Source organism: Cottoperca gobio, chromosome 17 (genome assembly GCF_900634415.1).
Source record: "Cottoperca gobio chromosome 17, fCotGob3.1, whole genome shotgun sequence".
In the NCBI taxonomy this organism is placed as follows: domain Eukaryota; kingdom Metazoa; phylum Chordata; class Actinopteri; order Perciformes; family Bovichtidae; genus Cottoperca; species Cottoperca gobio.
Window position 1 is genome coordinate 7789439 of NC_041371.1, and position 18058 is coordinate 7807496.

The following is an 18058-nucleotide window of genomic DNA, read 5'->3' on the forward strand; positions in this document are numbered from 1 at the left end:
GGCACCAAGGTGCTTCTGGAAAACCATCCGGCACCTCAGGAGGGGGAAGCGAGGAACCATCCAAGCTGTGTACAGCAAGGGTGGGACCCTGCTGACTTCAACTGAGAAGGTTATCGGCCGGTGGAAGGAGCACTTTGAGGAACTCCTGAATCCGACTAACACGCCCTCTATGGTTGAGGCAGAGCTGGAAGCTGATGGGGGATCATCGTCAATTTCCCTGATGGAAGTCACTGAGGTAGTCAAACAACTCCACAGTGGCAAAGCCGCAGGGGTTGATGAGATCCGTCCAGAAATGCTGAAGGCTTTGGGTGTTGAGGGGCTGTCTTGGTTGACACGCCTCGTCAACATTGCGTGGAAGTCTGGGACAGTGCCTAGGGGTTGGCAGACCGGGGTGGTGGTTCCCCTATTTAAAAAGGGGGACCAGAGAGTGTGTGCCAACTACAGGGGTATCACACTTCTCAGCCTCCCTGGTAAAGTCTACTCCAAGGTACTGGAAAGGAGGGTTCGGCCGGTAGTCGAACCTCTGATTGAAGAGGAACAATGCGGATTCCGTCCTGGTCGTGGAACAACGGACCAACTCTTCACTCTCGCAAGGATCCTGGAGGGGGCCTGGGAGTACGCCCATCCGGTCTACATGTGTTTTGTGGATCTGGAGAAGGCATATGACCGGGTCCCCCGGGTGATACTGTGGGAGGTGCTGCGGGAGTATGGGGTGAGGGGGTCACTTTTGAGGGCCATCCAATCCCTGTACGCCCAAAGCGAGAGTTGTGTCCGAATACTCGGCAGTAAGTCGGACTCGTTTCCAGTGAATGTTGGCCTCCTGCCAGGGCTGCGCTTTATCACCAATCCTGTTCGTGATTTTCATGGATAGGATATCGAGGCGTAGTCGTGGAGGAGAGGGGTTGCAGTTCGGTGACCTGAGGATCTCATAGCTGCTCTTTGCAGATGATGTGGTCCTTAATTGCATCATCGGTCTGTGACCTTCAACAGTCACTGGATCGGTTCGCAGCCGAGTGTGAAGCGGTTGGGATGAGGATCAGCACCTCCAAATCTGAGGCCATGGCTCTCAGCAGGAAACCGGTGGATTGCCTACTCCGGGTAGGGAATGAGCCATTACCCCAAGTGAAGGAGTTTAAGTACCTCGGGGTCTTGTTTGCGAGTGAGGGGACAATGGAGCGAGAGATTGGCCGGAGAATCGGAGCAGCGGGGGCGGTATTACAGTCACTTTACCGCACCGTTGTGACGAAAAGAGAGCTGAGCCAGAAGGCAAAGCTCTCAATCTACCGGTCGATCTTCGTTCCTACCCTCACCTATGGTCATGAAGGCTGGGTCATGACCGAAAGAACGAGATCACGGGTACAAGCGGCCGAAATGGGTTTTCTCAGACGGGTGGCTGGCGTCTCCCTTAGAGATAGGGTGAGAAGCTCAGCCATCCGTGAGAGACTCGGAGTAGAGCCGCTGCTCCTTTACGTTGAAAGGAGCCAGTTGAGGTGGTTCGGGCATCTAGTAAGGATGCCACCTGGGCGCCTCCCTAGGGAGGTGTTCCAGGCACGTCCAGCTGGGAGGAGACCCCGGGGAAGACCCAGGACTCGGTGGAGAGATTATATCTCCTCTCTGGCCTGGGAACGCCTCGGGATCCCCCAGTCGGAGCTGGAGGATGTGGCCCGGAGAAGGGAAGATTGGGGTTCCTTACTGGAGCTGCTGCCCCCGCGACCCGATCCCGGATAAGCGGTAGACGATGGATGGATGGATGGATGGATGGATGGATGGATGATGCCAACAGTTATTTAGTTTGTCCATCACACATTCCTGTCTCTGTAATTTATCTAATTTATATAATCTAAATTGTGGATAAAATAAAATAAAGGATCAAAACATAAAACAATAAAATAAAACAAAAAATACGAAACAAAGTAGACGTTTTTTAAATGAATATTCTTATATTATATTTCATAACATATTAGGTTTATAGAAACATCATACACGTCTCAGTTGTCTGTTTATTTACCTTGCCTCTCAACCAAACTAGGACGGACTAGCAGCAGCAGTTGGCTACTTATCCGCTGGGCCTGTCAATCATCCACTGTGCCCGCCCCTCAACGGGTAGCAAGTTTCTGCTGTATCACCTACAAACTGGACACTCTGGACAATTTAACACATCGAGTACGTTTATTATTTGACTGTTTATTTAATATTGAAGTGTGTCGCTTTATTAACCACCAAACTGTGATGGTTTGTAACAAACATTGACTTTATATATGACCAGGAAGTGAAGAGCTGAGAACAGGTGCATGTCGGATAGCGCACGCCAGCTTTGACAAATCGATGTTTGTGTCGCGGTTTGTTGAATTTTAAAGCCGTTTGAAAGTGATTTTACGTTAAGTTATTGTTACTTGTTTGTAATGGCGACGGCGGATAACAGTAAATAAGTATTATGTCTGTGGGGTCACTGTCGCCTCAAACAGTGTTAGGTTTTCACTTGTCTTCGTGAGGTAAATATTGTACCTTATTTGCTGGCTGTAGGACTGACTGTGCACATTTCTTGCTATTTTTACTGACCTACTGTGATTTCTTCATCTTAACATGTACCCCCACTGGAATATTTAATTAGTCTCATTTGTTTAAAACTTTGGGATGGGGAGAATTCATCACTGTCTTTATGTAATTGACTTTACAGTAGGGGGGGAACTAATTTAGGGCAGTACTATTGTAATGTTTACTTCCTGGTGGTAGCAGCATGTTTACAGTCATATGCTATAATTAAATTTAAATATATATTTTTGGGGATACAAGTACTTTTATTGACATTCAAGTGCATTTCTGTAATATCCCAAAATAAATCACAATCTCTATGCTTTTTTTAATCCTACATGCAGAATTTCCTGACTACGCTGCCCTTTCCCCACGATGGCCTCCTCCTCATCAGTTGGAGATAATCAACTGCAGAGGATAATCAGAGATCTACACGGTAATTCTGATGTTCACACTTACAATAAACACCATTACAGTATTGTTCTATATGTGCCATGAAGCATGTTTTTTTCACATGTACTTTTTGAAGTAGGCAGATGTCTGTGTCTCCATAAAGGAAATACAAAGACAAAAAAATAGTAGAATTTGTATACACTCTTTCCCCCAGGTGAAGCCATACTGGATATTTCACAACTTGAAGTAACACTGTGTGTGTGTGTGTGTGTGTGTGTGTGTGTGTTAACAATACTGTTACTGTCTTGTTTAGACGCTGTATTAGAGTTGAGTAAAGAACACAACGAGTGTGGTGAACCTGTAACTGATGACAGCGCCTACCTGCACAAGTTCTTCTATAAACTAGAATACCTGCTCCAGGTATGGCATATAGTTTATCATGATAATCCTGCTTGTGTTTTGTTTTTCTTGTAAATACTATTGATTCTTAACTTTTCAGACCTTAACAAACTATTAAAATGAAAAAACCAGAGAATCACTTTTGGAATTTTCCAAATCTCAAACCTCTGCAAACTATCACAAAGGGTTGCGACTAAGCTTTTATTTCTACAATGAGTTAAAAAGATTGTGAACCAGTGCTCTCGACCAGTGATTCCCAACCTTTTTGGGTTATGCACCTTTAAAGTTAACCACAAAAGAGTTGATTTGCATCATGAAACATGGAGGAAACATAATTATTCAAATGTTAACCAAATGTTCAGCTACACACAGCATTGTCAGACAGACCTGTTGAACAATCCACACTGCTGAGGACACTGTTAGATAATGCATTAATGAGGTAATGTTTGTTTCTTAGTTTGACCAGAAAGAGAAGACAACCTTTCTTGGTCAGAGGAAAGACTACTGGGATTACTTCTGCGACTGCCTGATTAAGATCAAGGGAGCTAACGATGGCATCCGTTTTGTTAAATCCATCCCTGAGGTAATCCTCTGCAACACACACACACACACACTTCTCAACCCTGCCATGTCGTGCAACATATGCAGACACACAAATACACGGTGACTGTATAACCATGTAACTAATCCTCTGGTGAGTCAGGTACAGTAAGACTCAGCACTGCTAACTCACTTGCTGTCTTACACCTTGTTCCTCACCTTCTATCCTGGGAATTCACAGTGGTGAGAACCTCATACTGAAATAACTGTAGTTGAATTAGTCTTAGATTATATCATTTTTTAATTTGTAGCTTGTCTATTAACCTGATATTGAAGGTTTGTGTGTGCAAAGAGTACTCTAAAGAGTAATTTACAAATGTTTTGTATGTTTTTCTCGTGGGGCATATACAAGACATGTTGTTCTCTCTAATAGGATGGCAACTAACAATTATTTTCATTATTAATAAATAGGCTCGATTATTAGTTTCTTCAGTAAAATATAAGAAATAATGCCCATAACAATTCCAATTACAGTCCCGAACCTAAAAGTATTTAATTTACTGTCATATGACAAAGAAAAGCAGCAAATCCTCACATTTGCAGCACTTTTGTTTTTGTCTGTTTTGCTTTAAAATAGTCTTTAACAATTATCTAAAAAGTTGCTCATTTCTTTTCTGTCAATATCCTAGTTGTTTTGTCAGTACTTATTTCATCTTTAATCTTTAAAAAGAAAGTAGCTGATTATCTGATGTGAAATAACAAAATGTAAGTATGATGTCGCTGTGTCAACACTTTTCTTCACTGTTTTTTGTTATCGTTGATTTTCTTGATATGATAGTTGAAGTGTATTGCTGATATATTTTTAAACTGTATTTTGAAATTGCATGAGAATACACATCCCACATTTTATTTTGGAAGGGGATTAATATTGTATTTCAGTGTTGGGTCGCAACAAATGATTGACATCTTCAGTCTTGTTTCGTCTGACCAATAGTCCAAAACTTAAAAATGTATCAATTATGAAAATATAATTGAAGTGAGCTGTATTCTAGCACGAGAGAGCTAATGACTGAAGAAGTCTTGCTTTATAAGAATAAGACCACACGGCTCATGTTGTGCTAATTTAAGATCATTCATTAGCAAAACATATCTGTTGTTTAAAGTTTCCTCATGTGTCAGTGTTTTCTTTAAAAGTCACATAGTTTAGTCCATACCAGCTGACTGCTAATTGGCAACTTTTGGTACTGTTTAAGTATTACTTTTACTCTTCTTGTTTCTTGTCGGTCAGTGTCTGACATAAATCCGTCTCCAGCTGGTGTCCTTCTTGTAGATCTGTGTGTTGGCTCTCATACTTAAATCCCTCCATCTGCTAATGTATTGGAGAGTCTGGATGTACTCACAGATACTGTATACTAGGTATCCGTGCGTGCGTGCGTGCATGTGTGTGAAATTACACTTAAGTTTCTATATTTTGTGTGTCCTCAGTTGAAGACATCACTGGGGAAAGGAAGGGCCTTCATCCGCTACTCACTCGTTCACCAGCGTCTTGCTGACACACTGCAGCAGTGTCTCATAAACCAGAAGGTCACAAGGTCAGAGGACGCACACTGACACACACACACACACACACACACACACTGCACATTTGTTTTTAGGAAGTATGACTCTCCCTTCCTGATTTACATCTTATTTCTGTTTTCTGAGAAAACACAAGAGGCACATACCAAAAGCATATACGCCTAGGAGTCACATCTCACTTCCTCAGCCTTTCGTCAAACCAAATGTCAATAAAAAGTTGCTTTATCTAACAAACGATAAGCTTTTAGAAATTACATTTCTATTTCAAGAGAGTGTTGGGTAACAGGAGGATTAGTAAAAAGACATTCACACGCTGTGTGTCTGTTTGTCAATAGCAGATTGTGTGTCAGGTCACGTGGTATCACATGCTGTAAAGGCTATACAATCTGCAGAAACCTGAAACACCTAATTACATTCTTTCAAGTGCAATATTTTGTATATAGAGGAACATTTCAACATTTTGGTAAATAGTTAGATGAGAAGCTCAACACTACTCTCATGAATACTGCTTAATATGAACAGTCTGCTACTGAATGCACCTAAACAAAAACATTTCCTGGAACAATACAGTTCATACATACTAAATTCTGAAAAAGAAATAGTAGTTAAATTAAGTCCAAAATGCAGCCAAACGCTTCCCTTTTTTGAAGAGTAACTACAAGATGACTGTGCTGCACTGTGCTCTTGCAGTTGAGTGAGAACATAACTTTTGTAATAACTTCATAAATAGATTTTTGGCATGTGAGAAACGTGGCTTTTATTTATGCTGTATGTCCCCGCATGGAATCAGTGAAGCATGTTGGATTTGATTTGGTCTTATATTAACATAGACGCCACAGTATAAACTTAAAGTACATTGCTTTATTTACAGTATGAACATCGTTATGCGTCACATAGTGATTGTGTTTTAATAATTTTTTGTTCCCACGTAGTGACTGGTATTATGCAAGGAGTCCCTTCCTCAAGTGTCACCTCACTGCTGACATAATCAACCATCTATATGAGCTCAACCAGATCCAATTTGACGTGGCAGCCAGGGGTTACGACCTCGATGCAGATTGGCCAACATTTGCCAGGTAACCAATGCCTATAATTATCTCCGCATGGTTAACTTTTTTAAATGCTGGATGTTGTTTTGATGAAAAAAAACCTTCTTAAAGTTAAAATTATTTGTAAATTGATCGGAGACAGACCTTAAGTTATTTGAAACGACACCCCAGTTTATTGCAGCTAAAGTAGAATTGTGGTGAAGCCATATTGGATATTTCACAACTTGAAGTAACACTTAGAGTGTGTGTGTGTGTGTGTGTGTGTGTGTGTGTGTGTGTGTGTGTGTGTGTGTGTGTGTGTGTGTGTGTGTGTGTGTGTGTGTGTGTGTGTGTGTGTGTGTGTGAGAGTGCACTACACAATGTGTGATCGCTGTTTCTCACGTCAGCACCTTTGCCAAAACTTTTCACTTCCTTGTCATCCATTTTTAATCGTTCTACAGGCAGTGGACACCATTTATAAAAAGAAGACTCATTTGTTTTGTTGTGCTTCATATTATTGTGATAATTGGTTAAATTGTACAATATAATGTAGTGCAGCAACACCTTCAACACCACAAACTATAGTCTGGAAGATTACCTGAGAAAGCATTGAATCAACACCTGTCACACACATTCTACACAAGAAAAAGGTTAATATAATTCATAGATGCAGTATTTCTTTGGAGGGCTGCTGTATAGGGTTACATTGGACAGTACAGATGTACAATATGGTGTACACCCCTTGTATTTTTGTAGTTTCATTCTAATACAGTACAGTACTTAATACTTGTTTCTGTCAACTTAACTTCCTCTTTTGTGTCAAGATTGTTGTTGCTTTCTTTTTTTAATCAGTTGGATGTCATGTTTATCTTACTCCTATAATTTATCCGGTTATTTATTGACCTTAATATTTGGTATCTCATCATGTCAAAGGCGAACATTAGGCAATGCCTCATCAGCTTTCCTGTGGAGGCCTCCCAGTCGCTGCTCCAGCATCAACAGTCTTGTTAGCAGCTACCCACACTCACAGGTACTCGCATACCTGTGTCCATACTCTACATAGACAATCCTGCACAAATATGTGTGTAAATGTGACCGTTTGAACTTAAGAGCTCTCTTGTTCCTTCACTGACCAGGTGCAGGAGTTTCTCCCAATACCAGACCTGAGTCACAGTCTCCTTGGTGAACTAGAGGAACTGGGGGAGCCCTCTTCATGCAGCATCGCAGAGAACCTCCGCATTGAGCTCGACCAGTCCGAGCTCAGACAGCAAAAGCTCCTGGTCCAGGTTCAGGAGTTAGGCAAAGAAGCTGCTGAGCTGAAAGGTGTGGTTAAAGACCTTGAAGGCCAGGTGTTGGCAACTCAGAAGTCCGCTGGCCACTCTTTATCCACAGAAGCCCAAAGTAACCAAGAAACAGATCATCAGGACGTGGCACATCTCCTTCAAAACGGTAGGGAAGCAATAAACAGTGAACTTCAAAATAGACTCACATCTGCTGAGAACAAAAATATGGAGCTTCTCTCTAAATTGGACGATGCGCTTAAAGAAAAAGGACAACAAACCGCGAGCTACTGCGACTCAGCCTGGAAAATTCAGGAACTCCTGGATAAACTTAAGACGGCAGAGGAGGAGAGGTTGGAGGCAAAGAGAGAGGCTGAGGACAGAGCCAGATACTCTGAGCGTCTGTCCCAGGACCTAAAACTCAGGGAAGAAGAGTTGACCAACAGTGAGGAAAAGCTGGCGGAAGTAAAAGCCAGAGCTCATTACGAACGTGAGGAGGCGCTCAAACGGTTGGAGGATCTCCAAAGTGCAGTCGGTCGAATTCAGGGGGCGCTGAGTTTGAAAGAGAAGGAGACGGGGAACTTGAGAGCCCAGCTTCAGGATCTACAAGCATCGCTGGAGTGCAGAGAACGGAAGGCGGAGGATCTGAGGAGAAGACTGCATAAGGAGAGGGAGGAGGTAGAGCAGAGATGTAGCATGAGTAATAGCCAGAATGAGGAACTCGAGACACAGCTCTTGGATTTCAGAAAAACTCTAAAAAACAGAGAGAAAGAGCTCGGCGTTAGTTCAGAGAGAATCAAACATTTAGAGGAGCAGTTGGAGAAGCTAAATGTTGAGAAAGAAAGTCTGAGCTCTAGACTTGCTGATTATGAAGTTTCTTCCTCTAAGAACCTTGAGGACTACAAAACCCAGTGCAAAAACCTCATGGAAATAAACACTAAGGTACTCCAAACAGTTAAGAAGAGTGAGGGGAGCCTTAAAGAGCTGACTGAGAGCAGGGCAGCCTTGTTGGACCAGCTCGCTTCTTTAAAGGCTTCTGAAAAGCACTTAAAGGGCAAAGTCGAGGCTGCAAATATGTGTGTGGAAGATCGGGAGAAGAAGCTTCTAGATGAAAACCTGCATTTGGAGGAGATTGCACAGAAGGCACTCGTCCAGAGGGAACAATCTGATGCTCAATTAAAGAATCTAGAGCATGAGAACCGGGAACTTCTTGAGGTCCAGTCCTCGATGAAGAAACGATTTGCCACAACTCAACAGGAACTGGACTCACTTACTGTCAAAGCTGCAAAGTTGGACAAGAACCTCATTGTGTCCCAAAGAAGCCAAGCAGAGTTACTTGAAAAACTCCAAGAATCTGAGAATAAACTGAGAGACCAGGCTGTTGAATTTGGGCATCTGCAAGCTAGAGCAGAAGAGCTGGAGATCAGGAGTGGGGAGCTGCACGATGAAAAAGGAGCCGCAGAGAGCAATGAAAAAATGCAGAAGGCTCATGATGCGCGTCAGACGTCCTCAATGGAAACCAAAGAGGCCCCATTCAGGCTGGTTATGGCTGAGGCTCACCTGGAGCTCAACCTAAGAGAGGTGCAGCGGCTCCAGGAAGAGGTGGTGAAGCTCAGGGCTCAGCATCTTGCAGGAACTGAGGAGAGGGTGAAGGTTCAAGCGCTGCAGGAGGTGACAGAGTCCTCCAGAGAGGACCTGCGTGTATTAGCAGAACAACTGAAAGCCCAGGTAGAGGAGCTAAACCGCCGGCATGTAGATGAGATTCTTCGATCCCGGGAGCGAGAGGAGGCTCTTATCCGAGAGCGTGACGGTGAGGCTCTGGCTCGAGCAGGCCTGTCTGCAGAGGTGACTGCCTCCAGAGAGGAGCTCAATAAACTGAAGCTGAGTTATGAAGCCTTGTGTCTGGAAAACAGTGAATCCAGGGAGGCGCTCCATAGAGCCAACACAGAAACCGCTGAACTCGGTATTCATGTGTGTATGCTAACTGCTGAGAACGAAGAGGCTCGTCTGCGCTGGGAGGGCTTGTCAACAAGACTGCAAGAGCTGGACGAGGAGGCGTCTCATGAGGCAGAGAGGCTAAATACCTGCATGGAGCAGCTGAGTCAGGAGAACCAGCGACTCCTCGATCGGCTCCATAACGAGAAGGGTTTGTTGGCAACCAAGCAGGATCTGCAGGAGGAGCTGAGCAAGGCCCATCAGGAGGCCGAAGCTGTGCAGGAGATGAGTCAGGAGGAGGTCCAGGCACTCCGCTTTCAGCTCAGCAGCCAAGCCATGAGCCACGACAGCACGCTCCAGGTCAGCCACAAACACTTCCGCTAAATAAATGTAGCACGCTACAATGTTTTTACATACAAGTAACCCGGTTTCCGTTTGCTTTCTCTTGTAAGCTGATTTCCTAAACTTCATGTAGGCTTAACAAGAAACCTTTTTATTATTCTGAGTACCCTGGTTACTAATGTGCATCAGTTGATACATTTGTGGTGTGTATTCTCATCCAGACTGTGAATGGAGCGTTAGAGGAAGTGAAATTACAGCTGATGACTGAGCAGGAGAAAGTGGTCGACCTGGAGAACAAATTCAAACAGCTCGAGGTGAGAAGATGAAAGTTTAGTACTCCATCATAAGAAGATTATTCTGGCCCCAGTCCAATCACTGAAGCAGTCCAAGGATGTTTTAAATCATGGTAGTGGAAGTTGTTTTTTAGAAACGGAGATGAAACAGTTAATGACTCATCACGGCCTTCCGCAGCAGACGACACTGTAATACGATTCCTCTGACAAAATGCATACATGTGCAGCTCTGTGCATTTGTGTTGTCTCGGAGTGATAAACGGAAAAACACAAGTCCCAGTTGTGTATATCTGCAATTGAAGTAATCACAACATTATGGTCACAAGCGTAATCCACAAAGAAGCAGAAATAATGTTGTGCTTTGCTGTTCTCATTGCAGGCTGAGAATCAGAGATATTGCCAACAGATTGAGGAGAAAAACATCCAGATGGCCGATTCTGTAAATCTCATCCAGCAGAAAGAAGACGAGATAATCCATCTGAAAGGGAATTTATCAAGGTGAGATACTGTATTCATAAACACACATTCTGCACTGAATTACAGCTCTGTGGAAAATGTTTTTAATCCTGTGTGTTTAGATCAGACTGTTTATTTTACATTTAGCATATCTTATCAAGGAATGTGGCGTACTTGTTCTGTACTGTTTTTAAATTTCAAGCCTGTGTATTTATCTATGTGTTGCAGTTTGCAGGATGGTCTGGCAGCAGCTCAGCAGACCTGTCAGGAGATGAGTGACAATCTACGGAAAGCCAAACAGGACAAACAGAGCTTTGATCTTAGTACGGCTGCTGAACTCGACGATCTTTACCGCACCAAAATCAATTTGGAAGAAAGGCTTGTAGAACTGATCAGGTATAAACACACATATTTACTCTGAGCCACCGTTGTGTACCATGTTTATTTTGTTAGGGAGGTTAATTTGATTTAAATTTGGACGACGATTTGTTGCCTTTTTGGGTTTGTGTTTTCAAATGGCTACAAATGAACCATCCAGATCGTTTAATCTGCAGTATACTGTGTGATTCCAGTGCATTTACTAATATGCTCGATGGTGCTCTCTGCAGGGAGAAAGATGCTCTGTGGCAGAAGACGGATGCCCTGGAGTTTGAGCAAAAACTACGGGATGAGGAGACGGAGAGGGACGTCAACTACTGTCTGGGCTGCCACACTCAGTTCAGCTGGTGGCTCCGCAAGCACAACTGCAGGTCAGATGGGTCTCTGTGTGATAAACAAATATATTATTTATAATGTACAGTATATCACCAGGTCAACCAATAAAACTCCGATGCTACTACTTTTAAACTTGTTGTGCAATGACAGTTTTTCTCGATTGCTAAAGCACATTTGCTGAAACACTATTGTAGTTCTAAGAAAACATTAAGAGAAATGATTGCATCAGTCGGTGCATCAATGCCACCAAAATGACATTTCCCTTTTTTGATTGTTTCGGTCAAAAGTCACAGGAAGTGAAGTCCAGTGACATTTTGTTTCTGAATTTCACTTCACATTTAGACTTACCAAGTGTAACGCCATGTCGAAGTCTCGTAACTTTCACAGCAGAATGAATGTTATTCATCGGAAACCTAATACAAATGTCAATTTGCTGCTCGATAGTCTCACTCCATGTACTGTGAAGATGTAAAGAACGTGCACAGATAGCACCTGTAAAGTATTTTTACCGCATAATTATATGAAACATTTATGTTTGTCAGGTTTTAACGGTTGGCTTAAATATTGTGCATATGTTGATGAACAAGTCTGAGAGTTAGACAGTTCATTAGAGAAGCAGCGTTGTTGCTCTCTGTTACTAAATGCATCACCGGATCATTTAATGATGTTTTTGCCTAAACATTTCTGTAACGATGAACATCAGGGTAATAATAATAATCAAACAGAAACAAGATGTAGATCAACATCACAGCACATCGGTTCACAGGACTCGTATTGCCTTTAAAAACATTACTTTTGTCTTATTCAATTAGGCCCTTCTGTACTTACTGTTAGAGCTTACTGCTGCAGATACTATTCAAAGATCAAACCTGAACATATGAACTGTGCTTTAGCTCTTGTGAGGTCTTCTGAAATGTTTTTAAAATAAAAAGCATCTTAAATGCATGTTTATCGTGGCAAATTCTTCACAAAAATATCAATTGTTTATTTTCTGATGCACGTTTACATATTGACTTATTTTATTTATTTATCTCTTTTAAAATTAAAATCTAAAACTCTGTAGGAGTTGAGCACGTACTAAATCCTCTGTGCAGTACAACAATCTACATTGTGAAATAATATGCATCTCACTTATGATCTGTCTATTCTCAGACTGTGTGGGCGTCCCTTCTGCTACTACTGCTGCAGTAACACAGTGAGCACCCAGCAGGGCGGCCACAGAGAGCGCTGCTGCAGTGACTGTTACAACCAGCACAGTGCAGTGGTTGAGCGCCACCCACAGGAGGAAGTGACTCACAGCACACCGGGGACACCTTTCAGTCGTTTGCTGCAGGCTGGGAGAGCTGTGACGAGTGGTTCAGGTAGCAAAACACACACACACACACTGAAGTAATGCGTCAAATGCTATTTGCACAGGTTGTATTTATTAAACGTGTGTTTGCCTCTTTTAATTAATGTTAGCCTAGCTATTTAGTTTTGTCTTTCATATGCACTGTACCTTTGCTGTTGTAACACTGTACATTTCTGATTCCGACTGCACACACAGTACAGTAACAGTAGAGCATAAAATGCAATATTGAACACAGCTGATGTTTATTTTCCAGGAGCAAACGAAGGTGACAAGCCGGATGATGCTGTTTTTGACATTATCACAGAGGAGGAGGTGAGCGGGGTCTACGACAGTGACTCCCTCTCCTTTGCCACCGCCTGCTCTCCTGGACACGGACAGCAGGGGGCGGCACAACTGTAAGTATCTCTCATGCATTCACTCGGGAGGACTTGAGACTGTGGCACAGGGTGTCAGAAAACCACGACATGAGATATTAATACCAACCACAGAGACAGATTTTCGGTTTGAAAAACATGCGACCTTCGTAACAATCAGTTCGGTCTATTCCAAAGGTCGTTATTCAGGCCGTCACAGTCAGAAAACTAGAAATGTTTGCAGCAGTGAAAAATAATTCTGATGATGATTTTGAAAAAATGAATGAAAATGAATTGATCTCATAATTCAATTACAGTTTTCTACACACATTGGCTGTAAAATAATGACTCGTACTGCTGTACTATGTGCGTGCTTTATTGCCATGAATGCTATGTGTGTTTTGTGTACTGTGTCTTCAGAGACACCTTCCTATTGCATAAACATGGACAATACTGTAAAGTTTTTCTGATTCACTATTTCATTATGTACTTTTTTGACACTTAAAAAGTGAAAGATTGATACACATTTACGTATAAATGTAAAATATGTGTCGCTTTCTTTGTAGAAACAGCAGTGCCAGTGCAGGAGACCTCACATCAGAAGATACTGATGATCTCAATGCCGCAGTACAGGATGCAGAGATCTGCCTGCTGAAGTCTGGAGACCTCACGTGAGTTTCACATGCAGTGAAAGTTACACTGGGAAAAGAGTGCACGAGAGTTTACGTGTCGATGCAGTCACAAGGTTAAACTTTCAGAGGAAGTTTCTAATGTACTCTTATTGTGAAACCTTTGCACTATATCTCAAAAATGGGAAGTGAACCTTGAAGCTAATCCATGTGTGGCATGGACATCTTCCCTCTTAGTTGGAAAGTGTTGCGGAACCTCGCTTGTAGTTTGGAAGTTTGTTTAGTTGGTATTGAGAGTAGGTCTGCTAAATCCTAGCTCCAACACTACAATATATTGTGGACTTTAAGTCTTATTAACAGGTCTTTGGGAGTAGCACTGAATGTGAAATCTCTAGTGGCTACAGAGTCTGCATGACATCTGATGAATTAATAGCGGTTGGGTCTGAAGAGGTGGAGTTAGAAAGAAGCTAACCAAACTATCAGCAATCGTGTTGCATTGTGGGTAATGTAGGCACTAGGTTTTGACAAGGAAGAACCAGAATGCATTGGGGGGGAAAAAAGACTCTCTAGTTCTGCTGCATCGATTTTTCCACCTAATACGACAACGTTGTGAAGTTTGTTGTATCCTGCTTTGGTCCCTGTGCTGCAGGCTCTGCGTCCACTTCACGGTGGATGACATCTCAGGGTTTGGGGACAGCTCCCGAGAGCTTTTCATCAAGTCCAGCTGTTACAGCACCATCCCCATCTCAATGAGCGGGCCCGGTCCTACCGTCTCCTGGACGTTCACCTCTGAACCGAAGAGCATCTCCTTCAGTGTGGTCTACAGGGAGAGTACAGAGACTCCACTGGAGCAGGCCAAGGTACGGCAGTATATGAATGAAGGGAACATGCATACACAATACCTCCTCTGTAAGCCTTAACAAAGAGTGGGTACACGTCACCAGAGTCAACCAAAACAACTGCACATTTGAGGATTTAAGTCCCTTGCTTTATTATTTATTGATCATCTATCATGTTAAAGTGAGAACTTGTGGCATGTTTGATAACCTGGGTATAATGACTGTAGCAGTGCAACAACGAGTTCATCTTCAGGTAAACGTTAAGTGTGTTTTAGTAGAATAATATTATTTCTATGTTGTTTTTACTTCAGCAGCTGTAGCACAGCATCCCAGTGAGGAGCAAACGCTGTTTTAACAGAAAAGATTAAGAATCAGTCGGGACAGGCCCAACAGTCCCTACCAAACAAACATCTAAACTCAGATTCGATAAAATGCTTGTCATTCTCACGCCCTTTCAGATCTGTACCTAATATATTACAAACATATATTTCTCTTTTTTAGTTCTAAATGTCAAACAAGATTTCTCTCCTTTGCTCTCCACAGGTTTTGATCCCACTGACTCGCTGTAACTCCCACAAAGAGACGATCCAGGGGGAGCTGAAAGTCAGAAACGCTGGAGAATACACGCTCGTCTTTGACAACTCTTTCTCCAGGTCAGTCACTGTGTGCTCTTTGTTTCATGTGAGGGCTTTGTGTGTTTGTTAACAATCCAGAAGGAGCAAACTTCAGGCAAACGTTCCTCCCGTCTTTCCTGTCAACAGGTTCATCTCAAAGAAAGTGCTGTATCATCTGAGTCTGGACAAGCCTGTGGTCTACGATGGAACTGACCTCCTCTGAACGTGACATGAAGCAGAAGAAGCAGGTGTGAAACGAAGTTTTTGAACATTCAGGGTATTTAAACTCGTGCGCATCATTTCAACGTGTCCCTCAGCTAGCGATTTGATCACGAGGTGTTACACGTCAGATGAATTCTGATCTCGAGAGGCTGAACAATGAAGTAAAACAATGTTACACAATTGAATGTGAGCATGCACTACCTTTTATAAAAGTTGTAGTCTAATTGTGGCGTTAGGGGTATCAAACTTCACTCCTAGATGACTGGAGGATTGTTGCGTATTTGAATGTGAAGAACTTGTGTGTGTACCCTTACACCTACAGATGTAGCTCCTGGAGGCAACTTTCTTTACTGCAGAAGGAAAGCTGCATTTCTTTTTTCTTTCTTTTTTTAAAGGTTGAAGTGCAATTGTTTGATAAATCCTGGTTTGTTCCCATTGTTTTCCTCGTCTCATAAAGTCAAACGTTTCAAATGTGAGTAAAGTGCTCTCTGCACGGTGACAAAAGAGGAGGAGATATGGTTACAATCCTCTATCACGGTGTTAGCTTAAGTTGTGATATCAATATCCAACATTATTCAATCAATTCAACAAAATGTTTATGGATAAAAGAGCCTATGATAACAAATATGTGACAAATCCTTCATTGATGCAAAAAAACCAATCTCGCCATCAATGATATATCCTGCTTATTGATTAGCAACATAACCCAAATTAGCCCAACGCACCCAGTGATATTAAAGGGAGGGCCACCACACTATAACAAAAGTCTAAATCATATTAATTATATTGTTGAACGATGAAAATGTTACATACATGAGAAATGACTGGAAACAAGGAGTTGATGTTGGAAAGACTATTTTAAGTTTGAAATATGTAACTCTAATTTAACACTAACACTTTTTTCTTTGCACAAACGTACCAGTAGCCCTTTAGTTTAGCATCTCACGTGACTAAATCTTTAAGTTGGTGTGTCGATATCATGCTGCTGTAGAATTATTGGTGTCCAAAGCATGTACTGTAATCTGTTTCAAAGTTCATGCTCATTTCACGGTCGGTACACTATCTTCAAGGTTGTTGCCTTTTCAGCTGTCAGAAATGATTAGAAAATGTTTTGATGTGTTGCAAACTTGAAGAAGAAGAAGAAGAAGTAGGACTTCTGCGAAGGCCGCACGACCACCGCATCATGTGGTTTCAATTGTCTTCAGGAAACGGGCTTTAATTCAGCGCAGAGTTTACGATGATTGCAGTTGACGTTTGAAGATTTCAATGCATGCAAACACTAAGAATGTGCACATATTGTCCCGATTTACCCCTCAATGTTAAACAAAAAGAGGGAGCACATATTAAAAATGTAAGTTTCAGTGCTTTAAAGATTTAGTTTTTACTTGAATCGTGTGTTGACAAAACATTTTTTGCATTAAAGTGAAGACGGGAGCTGCAACGACATGTTCTCATGACATACATAAAGCCTTTAGGTGAAGAAACATAATTAAAATAAATAAAGTTTTGTATTTATAGTGTTTTTCTAGATGGAAAGAGATGTTTGTTCTTTTTAATATAGTTGTTTACTGTGTGATGTTCGAAATAAGTTCTGCAGTGTGTCAAACAGAATCTCAGCATACAGCCTTCAAATAATACACAAGTCCAAAAATCACTTTTATACTTCTCTTACATGGACCTTTTATTTGAAGGCTTTAATGTTGAAATGTACCTTTACTTTTCAATAGTGTCTTCACTCTGGTCATTTGATTACTGACTGACTATAGACGGAAACATTGCTTTGCTATTTAAACAGAGAGATAAGACAAATTACAAAATGTCTTCCACTATTTTAAAACCATTTTGTAATTTATATTTTGAACATATCTGAGAAAGAAAGAGCGACATATTGCCAAATATATTGGGGAAACATATTTGTCTATTTTATTGTTCTTGAATGGGAGTTTAAAGGCAACATGACTGCTGTGTAACGCACCTTTTGTAAGGGCTTCTTGTCTTTCTGTATCCCATGAGCCTTTGTGTCCGTTATTGAATGTTTTCTTTCTTTTGGTTTGTACGTAGTGAGCGTGTGATCGTAGACGTTTACTGCTGGATTTGTCAGAGGGGAAGCTTTCACTCTCTGACTTAACCTGTAAAAGATTGTTGACAAGTGTTTTATTGAAATATCGTTTACATACTAAAGATTTATAATAGACTGGATTTAAGATCGTGGACAAATAAAATAAATAAGGATTGTGTGATAACTCGTGCTTTGTTATTAACTGTATCTTCAACACATCGTAGTGTCCTCACTGTCAACATGTTGATACACACACACAGAGGAACTTAACATTTAACACACGTTCATTTAACTGGTGACCCTCTGACCTTTCTTCTTGAACCATCATGGGGTTAAAATTCCAATTTGTTCCAAATACTTGCAAAACTAAGGACATTCCCATCAACCTCATCTGTACTTTTAGTTTGATGCTAAAATGTTTTCCTCTTAAACATCAGCATGCAAGAATGATCATTGTGAGCGTGTTGCAGAAGCATGCTGAGGTTAGTTAGCATTTGGCTG

General features: G+C 41.8%; 1 protein-coding gene across 2 annotated transcripts; it reads left to right on the forward strand.

The window, feature by feature from the left end:
* Positions 1-2069: 2069 nt before the first annotated feature.
* Positions 2070-15954, forward strand: fyco1b (FYVE and coiled-coil domain autophagy adaptor 1b). 2 transcript variants are annotated; one of them, XM_029453538.1, is made up of 18 exons: positions 2070-2163; positions 2877-2968; positions 3239-3345; positions 3782-3907; positions 5350-5456; positions 6375-6518; positions 7404-7500; positions 7607-10045; positions 10249-10341; positions 10700-10818; positions 11005-11172; positions 11385-11525; positions 12643-12851; positions 13095-13236; positions 13761-13865; positions 14473-14683; positions 15206-15315; positions 15424-15954. In XM_029453538.1, the coding sequence occupies exons 2-18, from the start codon at positions 2908-2910 to the stop codon at positions 15497-15499; spliced, it is 4455 nt and encodes a 1484-aa protein (XP_029309398.1). In that variant the 5' UTR covers positions 2070-2163; positions 2877-2907; the 3' UTR covers positions 15500-15954. The 2 variants fall into 2 exon arrangements, with proteins under 2 accessions (XP_029309398.1, XP_029309399.1); XM_029453539.1 differs by lacking the exon at positions 2070-2163 and adding an exon at positions 2343-2492.
* Positions 15955-18058: the final 2104 nt, after the last annotated feature.

Coding starts and splice junctions, on each gene's coding strand:
- fyco1b (XM_029453538.1), top strand. CDS start 2,908: ATGGCCTCCTCCTCATCAGTTGGAGATAATCAACTGCAGAGGATAATC. Junction 5,457..6,374: donor ATAAACCAGAAGGTCACAAG/GTCAGAGGACGC, acceptor GTTCCCACGTAG/TGACTGGTATTATGCAAGGA. Junction 10,819..11,004: donor CTGAAAGGGAATTTATCAAG/GTGAGATACTGT, acceptor TATGTGTTGCAG/TTTGCAGGATGGTCTGGCAG.